This window comes from Sorex fumeus, unplaced genomic scaffold, assembly GCF_029834395.1.
Source record: "Sorex fumeus unplaced genomic scaffold, SorFum_2.1 ptg000122l, whole genome shotgun sequence".
In the NCBI taxonomy this organism is placed as follows: domain Eukaryota; kingdom Metazoa; phylum Chordata; class Mammalia; order Eulipotyphla; family Soricidae; genus Sorex; species Sorex fumeus.
In genome coordinates this window covers 10,909,540-10,919,747 of record NW_026606179.1, presented here as the reverse complement: position 1 = coordinate 10,919,747, position 10,208 = coordinate 10,909,540, and the positions used below count along the sequence as shown (strand labels likewise).

General features: G+C 56.3%; 1 protein-coding gene across 1 annotated transcript; it reads left to right on the top strand.

The window, feature by feature from the left end:
• The first annotated feature begins 4,203 nt into the window (after positions 1–4,203).
• On the top strand, positions 4,204–9,293 carry LOC130043309 (sialic acid-binding Ig-like lectin 5). Its single transcript, XM_056135561.1, has 9 exons — positions 4,204–4,252; positions 4,325–4,711; positions 4,826–5,098; positions 5,215–5,256; positions 6,938–7,195; positions 7,292–7,576; positions 7,692–7,788; positions 8,046–8,124; positions 9,117–9,293. The coding sequence occupies exons 1-9, from the start codon at positions 4,204–4,206 to the stop codon at positions 9,291–9,293; spliced, it is 1,647 nt and encodes a 548-aa protein (XP_055991536.1).
• The last annotated feature ends 915 nt before the right edge of the window (positions 9,294–10,208 follow it).

The window sequence follows — 10,208 nt, the reverse complement described above, 5'->3', positions numbered from 1 at the left end:
CAATAAAAATATTGGGCTAGAGGTGAGCCCTGAGGGCGCTGGAGTGTTAGGACAGCGGGGAGGGCGTTTGCCTTGCACATGGTCGAGCCAGGTTTGATCCCCGCCATCCCATATGGTTCCCCCAAAACCTGCCAGGATAATTCCTGAGTGCAGAGCCAGGAGCAACTCCTGAGCATCACCAGGGGTGACCCCAAAACAACCCCAAAGAGTTGGGCTAAAGCAATAGTACAGCAGGTAAGGCACCCACCTTGCACACAGCCGATCCAGGTTCTAGCCCTGGCACCATGTATAGAGCTCCAGCACGAGTGATCCTTGAGCACTGGCAACCCACCCCCACCCCCGAAATAATAATGCAAGGGTTCTGACCAGCATCCACATATCAAATGCAAGTGAAACGATGTGGAGCCCATATTATGTATCATGATCAGCAGTGTTTGGTTTCCAAGCGACGTCCTATCAGACTGGGCTCCCCAACCAACCCACAAGCCACAAACATTCGGCCTCAGCAGGACCTGGCCGCCAGGGGGCGCGCACCCCCCACCGAGACGGGCTTTGCTGAGACCACGCTTAAGTCCTATCTGTGATTTCTTCTGATCTGACTCCACAAGGATCTGCATCCTGCAACTAGGATCCCTGATGTTAGTCCAGGCCGAGCACAGAGGAGGCTCAGGCCATCTGGAGGGATACCCTAATCCTAAGACCCCCTGCCACCTTTTAGGGTCCCCAGCATGTGAAATGGTTCTGAGGGCCCCACCATGTCCTACCCGTTGCATGCCAGCATGGAACAGGACAGGCAAGAGCCTGAGTTCACAGTGTAGAATAGGTATGGGGGACTCAGGGTCAGGGTCTTATAGCCCACTCTGGGTGGAATCCATTCTGCTGTGTGACCTTGACAGCTCGCTTAGCCTCTCTGGGCTTCAATTTACTTCACTATAAAAAGTGGCCATTAACGGCCCAACTTCTCTACTGTTTCTTCGAGGATATGGCATCTGCTCAGATCCCTTGCTCAGGTCAAGAGGTTGAATGTGAGGGAAAGAAGCAAGTCCCCTCAGCCACTCAATTGTGGGTGATGCTGGTGGTGGGCCCCCAGGGCTCCTGTCCCCACACCTGGTCCACCCCTTCCAGTGCTCCAGCTGAAGGGCTCAGTCTCTCTCAGCCTGGGAGGACTGTGGGGAAGTCGCTGCAGAGTCCTTGCCTGAGAACTCCCAGTCTCAGCCTCCTGCCCTGCTTCTGGGGAGCTCTGGACTCCGGGCCCAGCCGGCCAGCAGAGGAGTGGCTATGAGCCCCACTGCCCAGAGGTACCAGTTCCCCAACAAGGCTGGATTCAGTCCTCTTGTTTTCTGGGATTTATGTGTGTGAGGGGCACACTTGGCAACGCTCAGGTGTACTCCTTGCTCTGCACTTAGAAATTACTCCTGGTGGTAGTCAAGGGACCAGATGGGATGTTGGGGAATCAAAGCTGGGTGGGCTATGTGCAAGGCAAGAGCCCTTGGCTATTGTTCCAACCCATTTTGGGCTTTTCTCTTGAGCCTCACCTTTCAGAGACTCACCAAGAGCATTCCCATACAGGCCAAGAGGCTCTGATATATATATATATATATATATATATATATATATATATATATATATATAAAATGTCTTTTTCAGGGCTAGACCCAGCTGTACTTGGGTTACTCCTGGCTGTGCACTTAGGGATCACCCAGGCAAACAGATATATATGCATATAAAACTAGGGGGCCAAAGAAGCAGGTAGAATAGTTTTCTTGCATGCAACCGATCTGGCTTTGATTCCTGGCACCCCATAGAGTCCCCAGAACTCCACCAAGAGTGAGTGCAGCTGGACGTGGTCTACACACAAAAACTATAACCTACACCACCAAAGATCAGTTGTCACAAAGACTCCTATGCCCATCCCTCCCACCCTCATCCCCTTTTCCCTCCAGTGACCACCATGGTTTGTGTCCTTGTAATTCATGCCACGTCAGCTGCTGAGAAGGTGGCATTCGTGAAGAACCTGACAGGACAAGGCCTCAAACAGTGACAATGACAAGGATATGACAAAGATGCTGGCTACACATGTCATCATAGCTGTCACTGTGACTCAGTTTCCTTCTGCTTGTTCATAGCTACATTTTCTATGATCAGTTTCCACTTATTTTTCTCCACTGGGGTCACTGGCCAAGTTTTTTAAAAGGCCCAGAAGAGGGCCGGAGCGATCATACAGTGGGGAGGGTGTTTGCCTCACATTGTGGCCAACACAAATTCGATCCCCAGCATCCCATATGAATCCAAGCACTGCCAGGAGTGACCCCTGAAAGCAGAGCCAGGAGGAACCCCTGAGCATCCTGGCTGTGACCCAAATTCACCCCCCCCCAAAAAAAAGCCCAGGAGAAGGGCTGGAGTTACAGGGGGTAAGATGCTTGATTTGTTTCCCACCCAACTCTAGGGATCACTCCAGGAACATCCCCTGAGCACTACCGTGCACACCCACCTAAATGCTAAGTGGAGACAGGGACGTGTCTCTATGCTGGAGCATGTGGCACACATGTATGAAGCTCCAGGCCCTCCTCTGAGTGTTCAGAGGCGTCATGTTTGGGAGACACGATTGAGAAGTGAGGACTTGGTAACGGACACAAAGGAAGCAGAACATCTCAGTGGCGGGCTGGGAGGAGTCTGTCCCACTTCTGCTTCCAGGCTTTTGATCAGCTCAGCAAAATGTCCCGTTTCCCTTGCTCAGCAACTTTATGGCCACCATATAATTGGTGGGGTCTCTCACCCCCACCTAGGGAGCCTGGCAGGCGCCCCGGCAACTTATCCGTAGGACTGAACCCTCAGGAGGATTCCCGGCGTCCACTCCAGTGACAGGTCAGAGATGAAAAGGTGTGGTGGCCAGCAGGGAAGGCACATGAAAGGCTGCATGCACACAGGCTTAGCACACAGGGCCCCAGGCACCAACTTAGCTCCACCCAGCTTCTTCAGAGCACAGAAATGGGAGCAACCCCCAAGCACCACCCAAAAGCAAATGAATACAAAGGGAAAGGGTCGAAGGAACAGTGAAGAAGCGAAAGCACTTGCCTTGTATTCAGGCAACCTGGTTCAGTCCCTGAGTCCCTTGGACCCTTCCAAGAATCCATGAGCAGAGCACAGAGCCAGGAGTCAGACTTGAACATCTCCAATTGCGGCTCAAAAAACACAGGGCCAGAGCAATAGCAGGGGAGGGCGGTTGCCTTGCATGCGGCCAATCCAGGTGTGATCTTCAGATACCATAAGGTCCCCTGAGCACCGCCGGGAGTGATCCTTGAGCATTGCCAGGTGTGACCCAAAAGCAAAACAAAAACCTTGCACACACACACACACACACACAAACACACACTCACACACGATTTTGCTCAGGCTCAGAGCATATGGCGTGAGGGTGAGGCTCTTCTGAGACAGGACCCTGGACACTGCCCATCTTTTCAGTATGGAGCCAGAGGCTTGTGGGGGCAGCAGAAGGGGGCCCAATAAGACAGGAAAGCTCTGTGCTCTTAGGGGTCCAGAGTTGTCTGGGTTGGAGTCACGACAGTATGAGGCTCTCCAGGGCAGGAGTGAGACAATCTTAATCTTAGCCCCAGTCCCTGCAAGTAGTAGCATTTGTCTGGCAACGAGAGAATGAATGAATGTCTTCATGAATGAGTGAATGCATGCACGCATGAATTAATGAGTGAGCAGATGAATGCATGCATGAATGCATGGATGAATGAATGCATGAGAGGACAAGTGGATGGACGAATGCATGAGTGGGTAAGCGAATAAATGAATGCGAAGTGGGTAAGCAAATGAATGAATGCATAGTGGGTAAGTGAATGAATGAATGTGTAGTGGCTAAGTGGGTGAATGAATGCACACATGGGTAAGAGTGAAGGAATGCTAATACTGTGCCCAGCACCTCACTGGAAGCCCAGTGAAGGCCCTTCTCTCCAGGCTGTTCTGGGGAGCTCCTTCCCTTCTTCAGGGAAAGCCCCCTCTGGTCCCTTCTCAGTCCACTGTTCCCCTCTGAAAGAAGAGGGAAGTGGGGATCTTCTCGGTCATCTGTGGCTGCCAAGCTTCCCCTTCTGCTGTTACCCAGTTTCCGTCACCCAGCCCCAGAAACTTCCAGCTGCAGTGTCGTCGGGACACCAGGCAGCCCCCTGACAGCCCAGCCCCTGCGCCTCAACCTTGGAGATGCTGCTTCTGCTGCTGCTGCTGCCGCTGTCACCCCAACTCGGGGCAGGTGAGTTGGGGTGCTGATGGGTACAGGTAGCGGGAGTGGCTTCTGAGCCTCTGTGTCCCTCCCCCTACCCAGGGTGGTCACCGAAGAATCAGGACTATGAGGTGCAGCTGCAGAACCAGGTGACGGTACAGGAGGGGCTGTGTGCCCTGGTGCCCTGTTCCTTCAGCTCCCACAAGGCTGGCAGAAACAACTCAAAAATCACCTATTTCACCTGGTACCGCAAGAATGAAAGTCACCAGAATGGTCAGGACTATGTCCTGGTGGCCACAAGCAGCCCCGCCAAGAAGGCCCAGATTAAGGTCAAGTCTTCGTTCCACCCCATTGGCGACCCCAGAGCCCACAACTGCACCCTGAGAATCGTGGCGCCCCGGCGCACGGAGAGTGGCTTCTACTACCTGCAGCTGGGCCGAGGGGATCCCTCGGCGAAGGCCAAGAACCTGCTGGTCCTGAGTGTGACGGGTGTGCCTCAGAGGGGTGCAAGGGTGGCTGAGTGTGGGGGCCCTGCTCAGACAAGCATATGAGGGTTCTCGCTGGCAGTGCCCCTCGGCCCACCTGTTCCCCTCTGCTCCCCAGCACTGACACAGACACCTGACATCCACGTCGACCAGCCCCTGGAGTCAGGGCAGCGCAGCAGCCTGAGGTGCTCCCTGCCCGGGGCCTGTGCCCACGGGGGGCCGCCCATCGTCTCCTGGCACGGGGAGGTCCTGGGGCCCCTGGGCCTTGTCAACTCCTCTGAGATCTCACTGGCCCCCCACCCGCAGGACCACGGCACCCAGCTCACCTGCCGGGTCACTGTGCTGGGAGTCAACGTGAGCACAGAACGGACCATCACTCTCAATGTGTCCTGTGAGTGCAGCCTGGCGGGGCTGCTCCCCACCTGTGGCTTCTGGGCTGTGCATAATTCCTGAGTGCAGAGCCAGGAGGGACCCTGGAGTGAGCCTCACCATGTCTGTCTGTCCTAGATGCGCCCGAGAACCTGACCATCTTCCGAGAAGACTGTGCAGGTAGGCTGTGGGTTGGGATGGAAGGGATGGGCTGTGCAGGGCATTGGGCATTATCAGCCCAGAGAAGGAATGCCACCCTCACCAGCCCGCCCTGAGTGCAAGGAGCTTCGGAAGGCCATGCTAAGGGCAGGTGGCCAGAGAATGCATGTGGAAGAGCAACACGGGACACAGCACATCCACCAGCAACTTTTGGTTGCAATTTCCAGTTCTAGGGTTGTCCCAGGTGCTTCTGGTCGCTGCACCATCTGGGGTCCCTGGCACTGCTGGCAATTTCTGGGTGCAGCATAGCAAGGCATGTTTGAGCCCCAAGACAGGGGGCCTCTGTGCATTGTGTGTGAGTACTCGGCAGCCCTGGGCAAGAGTTTGGCCCTGGGACTGGAGCCATAGGACAGCAGGCAAGGCACTTGCCTTGCACGAGAATGACTCAGGTTCGATCCCCAGCATCCCATATATCCACAGCAGCCCTGAGCATTTCCAGGAGTGATTCCTGAGTGCAGAGCCAGGAGTAACAGCCCTGAGCATTGCTAGGTGTGCCCTCCCTACAAAAATAAAACAGAGTTTGACCCTGAAGCTGGAGAAATAACTAAGATGGCTAGAGTGTGAGGGCCAAAGCAATAGTACAGCAGGTAGGGTGTTTTGTCTTGCACATGGCCAACCTGGGTTTAATCCCTGGCACCCCATGGTTCCCGGCAACCCATCTCATGGTACCCTGAGCATGACCAGGAGTAATTCTTGAGTGCAGAGCCAAGAGCAAGCCCTGAGCATCACTGGGTAAGGCCCACAAACAAACAAAAAAACAAAACGAAAGACTGGAGCATGAGCTCAGCCTGCAGAGGCCCTGAGCACCATCCCTGGCTCCACTGGGCTTCGTGCCAAAAGCCCTGAGCACGCTGAGCAGGGCTGCAGAATGCTGTTGGAGAGCCCCCCAATATAAGAAGCACAGGGGAAACACAACTTCAGGGGTGCAAACCTGACCACTAGGGCCGATGTGCAAACCACCTGAGGTGTGACCTGAAGCAAGATGATAGGGGCATGTGATACCGGGTGAGCCCGTGGGGTTAGACAGGGCTATGCAGACACCAGACCCCCAGAATGACCGGCCCGGTTCAGAGGTGGGGGGTATGGGTATCTGAGAACTGGAGAGTGAGAAGGAAAGAAAAAGAGTGAAAGGGAAAGAGAGAGGGAGAGAGAGAGAGGAAGAGGGAGAGAGAGAGGGAGGGAAGGAGAGAGTACACAAGAGGTATGGTGCTGGCCTGGCACAGTCCTTCCTCGATCCCTGGCATAACATAGGGTCGAGTGCCTCTAGAATCCTTGAGCACAGAGCCAGAGGTAAATCCTGACACTACTGAGTGTGTCCCTCACTTTACCCCCCCCAAAAAAAAACTTAGGGCAAAGGAGAGATGGGGTGATGGCTAAGGGGTACAGGTCTCTTTTGGGGGGCACAGTGTGACAGTTTCAGAGGAGCTGGAGTGACAGTACAGCTGGGAGGGTGTCTGCCTTGTACACGGCCAACCCTGGTTCAACCCCCGGTACCAAAATGGTCCCCCAAACTCTACCAGTAATTTCTGAGCACAGAGCCGGGAGTAAATCCCAAGTACCACTGGGTGTGGTCCAACCCCCCCTCCCCCGCAATGTCCAAGGAATTCTCACCTTCTGCCTGCCTCCCTCTCTGTGCCCCTAGAAAGGAGAGAGTTGGACAACGGTTCCTCTGTCGTGGTGGAGGAAGGCACGTCCCTGGGCCTGGTGTGTGGTGCTCGCGGCAACCCTCCCCCCAGGCTGAGCTGGGTCTGGGAGCACAGGCTGCTGCCCCCCTCCCAGTCCTCAGGTGCCGGGGTCCTGGCGCTACACCCAGTGGAGCAGCATCATGAAGGCAAATACACCTGCCAAGCTGAACACCCCAGGGGCTCCCTGCACGCCTCCTTGCACCTCTCTGTGCGCAGTGAGTGGGGGACCAGGATGGGCACCCCGGGTTAGGGGGAGGCACCTGGGTCCTAGGGAGGGGCCGCACACCTGATGCTCCCCCTCCCTCCCACAGCCCCCCTGCAGCTGCTGGGCCCTTCGTGCTCCTGGGAGGCCCAGGTTCTGCACTGTAGTTGCTCCTCCCATGCCCATCCCGCCCCTGCCCTGCGCTGGTGGCTGGATCAGGGGCTGCTGCAGGAGAACCGCAGCAACGCCTCCTTCCAGGTCATCTCCAGTTCCCAGGGGCCCTGGGCCAACAGCTCCCTGAGTCTCTGGGAGGGGTTTGGCGCCGGCCTCACGGTCCGCTGCGAGACCCAGAATGTCCACGGCGCCCAAAGTGCCTCAGTTCTGCTGCTGCCAGGTGAGGGGCTGATGAGGGACTGGGGTCGGGGTGGGGGAGGCAGCTTAGGGTCAATGGCACGAGGAGCTCCCTGGCATCCTGGAGCAAACGCATCTTGAAGCCCAGTCTCTTGCAGGGCAGCCTGGGCTCAGGGGAGGAACTTTTCTGGGCGCCATCGGTGGAGCTGGTGTTGTGGGCCTGCTGGCTCTGTGTCTCTGCTTCCTTGTCATCATGTGAGTGTCCTCCGGGAGGTGGCGACTGTCAGGGATTGGGCCTGGACCAACTCCTGGGACCCCGGGCGGTTGGATCGGGATGGTGCAGAAGTGGGAACAGGGCCGTGTGCCTGTGGGCATTGCGTGAAGGGCAGCCAGCAGGACCCCTGACCCCACTTCTGCACCTGGGTGGGCCCTTCTGGCTTCCTCACAGAGGTGGGGTGAAGGGGCACCACCCAGTCATACCAGCCAAGTAGCTGAGAGCCTGTTTCCCCCAGTGTGAAGGCCTGCAAGAAGGGGGCTCCCAAGAAGGTAGCTGGCCGAGATGAGACCGCTCCTTTGGGTCCTACCTCCCGGGTGAGTGAACGGCCTCTGTCTGTGGGGACCCCTCCTCCCCCTGCATGGCCCCTGTCACACGCCTCCCCACGTGAGACCTGCATCTCAAGAACTTGAGGGGTGCTTGGGACAAAATGCAAAGTTTTCTGCTTTTGTTGTTGTTGTTGTTTGGGGCCACACCTGGCAGTGCTCATGGCTTACTCAAGGATCACTGATCCTGAGGGATCACTGATCACTGTTACTGCACTCAGGGATCCTGGTGGGGCTCGGGGATCAAGGGATCAAACCCTGGTGGGCTGCGTGCAAGGCAAGCGCACACTGTCCTCTCTCTGGTCCAAAAAGCCAAGTTTATTTTGGGCAAAGTCAATGCTTCACCATTGCAGTCTTGGACCTCCTCCCTTTTTTTTTCTTGGTGTGGAGAGAATAGTTCGGGTCACACCTTGGAGTGCTCAGGACTGACTCAGCTCTTTGCTCGAGGGTCAGTCCTAGTGGTGCTTAGGGCCGACTCCTGTGCTTAGGGGCCTCCTGGTGGTACTCAGGGCTGACTCCTGGCTCTGTGCTCAGGGTCACCCCTGGTGGTTTTCAGGACCCCTGGCCCCTGTGCTCAGGGGTGCTTTGCAGTAGTTCTGTAGTGCCGGGGAGAAAACCAGGCTTGGCCGTGTGTGAGGCCAGTGCCTTCCCCCATCTCTGCTTCATGTGGCCTTTGCCTCTGTCAACATGAAGAGGCCCTTGGCTGCACTCAGGAGTATAGGAGGGGGGGTGAGGGCCCCTCCCACAAGACAGCTGAATGTGGAGTGTGGGTGGTGGCTCCAAGCCCTCCTCTTGCAGGAAGTTCACTGGGGCAGGGATGGGGGTCACTAAGATTGATTCCACTCCAGCCTCATCAGCATCAAGGTCTCCTGTGACCTGGGGACCAGGCACTCCAACTCTCCATTGCTCCCATGTCTTGGGTGACTACCGGGGCTTCTGGATCCCTTCCAGCACCCCCATTTGGACCCTCCCTCTCCACTCAGGGATTTCAGCTTGAGCACCTCCCAGAAGGCCCTCCAGAGCTCCCCATGGCCTCCTTGGGTCCCAGGGAGAAGCCTGAACTCCACTACGCAGAGCTCAGCTTCCAGGGGCTCAGACCCTGCGTCCCGGCCCAGGCGGCGGCCAGCACTGAGTACGCAGAAATCAAGACCCACAAGTGACGTGCCATCTGCTCTGAGGGCAGCGCCGTCCACAAGTATGGCTAAGCGTGGGCTGCGTCCACGCCCCCCTCTAGATCCTCTGCTGGAGGATGGAGCTGGTCACCCCAACTCATGGGGGCAGGGGGAATGTGACAGTGACACCATGCGTCTTCCTGGGGGCACCCTGACGCAGGCTTTGGAGCACCCTCAGGCTCTGCTGTGACTGACCCCCTCCCAGGCTGCGCTCCCCTAGCCTGTGTCCCAGAAACTCAACAGTGCACTGTCCCATGAAAGCTCTTTCCCACCCTGCAATAAAGATCGGTGACTTCCCATCCCCTAATGTTGCCAATGAGTTTGGATCTTACTTTCTCCTCCCTAAGGAACCTCTTTCTTCTTTTCTTTAGGGGAGGGGAGTGTTTGGGGCCACACCTGATGTTGCTCAGGGTTGACTCCCATATCTGTGCTCAGGAATCTCTCCTTGCCATGCAAGGGAAGTGCCCCGCCCACTGAACTATTGCTCTGGTCCCTGAATTCCCTTCCAAAAATAATGTGCCGTTCACATCTCTATTCTGCAAAGATCATAAATTCTTGTTTCCATTTTTTCATTTTGGGGTCGCACTCAGTGGTGCTCGGGGCTACTCTCAGCTCTCTAGTCACTCCTAGAGGTGCTTTGGGGATCCTGGGGTGCCCAGGCCTCCCACCTGCAAAGCATGAGCCTCAGCACTTAGGCCCTCTCCGGGCTTTGAATATCCTTTTATTATTTTTTGAGTGGGGGGTTGGAGGGAGGCCACCCCGGGTGGTGTTCACGGCTGACCCTGACTCTGCGCTTGGGGGTCACTCCTGGAAGGGCTTGGGGGACCCTAGGGGGTGCCAGGGATTGAACCTGAGTCAGCCACATGCAAGACAAGCATCTTCCCCGCTGTCCTCTGCTCGCCA